The sequence below is a fragment of the Eimeria mitis genome, genomic scaffold (assembly GCF_000499745.2).
Source record: "Eimeria mitis Houghton genomic scaffold, Emh_scaff1076, whole genome shotgun sequence".
In the NCBI taxonomy this organism is placed as follows: domain Eukaryota; phylum Apicomplexa; class Conoidasida; order Eucoccidiorida; family Eimeriidae; genus Eimeria; species Eimeria mitis.
In genome coordinates, this window is record NW_013567452.1 from 8,768 (window position 1) to 9,239 (window position 472).

Below are 472 nucleotides of genomic sequence, written 5' to 3' on the forward strand. Positions count from 1 at the left end.
TTTTTTCGCCCGGCAATGTGACGGCCTGGAGGCCTCTAAGGCGACGACGTGCTTGGCGCCTGCATTTACTGCGTTTATAGAGAGCAAGCAAATGGGGCCTGTGCCTATTTCAAGAACCCGACGGCCTTCTACCAGCCTTTTGCCTCCACTCTTCGCTTCTCCCGTCCAGTTCATCGCCTGCACATCCAAAGAAGGGAACAGAATGAACGGCACGTCTCAGCATTCCTCGCACACCAAGCCATGCCTAGACACTCCACCAAAACATCGAATACACCTAAAAGCCAAAGAGCAGAAAAAGCGCAAGCCCTTTCCTGAGCTTAACACAGAAAAATGCAGCTACAGCAGCTCCCCTGATAGGAGCAGGCGGGAAGAAGCGCACGAAAAACTCGCAATGAAATGATTTACTATCATTACCCGACCTTTCTGTAGTAGGAGACCCTGTCGCTATCTTGCAGCATCGCCAAATGGTTCT

At 51.3% G+C, this 472-nt stretch overlaps 1 protein-coding gene across 1 annotated transcript in view; it reads right to left on the reverse strand.

The window, feature by feature from the left end:
• Positions 1-472, reverse strand: part of EMH_0028920 (Chromosome III, complete sequence, related) — a gene marked incomplete at both ends in the record, with an annotated part of 1,825 nt that overhangs the window by 369 nt on the left and 984 nt on the right. Inside the window, 2 exons of the mRNA XM_013494216.1 lie at positions 70-177; positions 420-470. Coding sequence (XP_013349670.1) covers positions 70-177; positions 420-470 — 159 coding nt within the window. The remainder of the gene's footprint in view (positions 1-69; positions 178-419; positions 471-472) is intronic.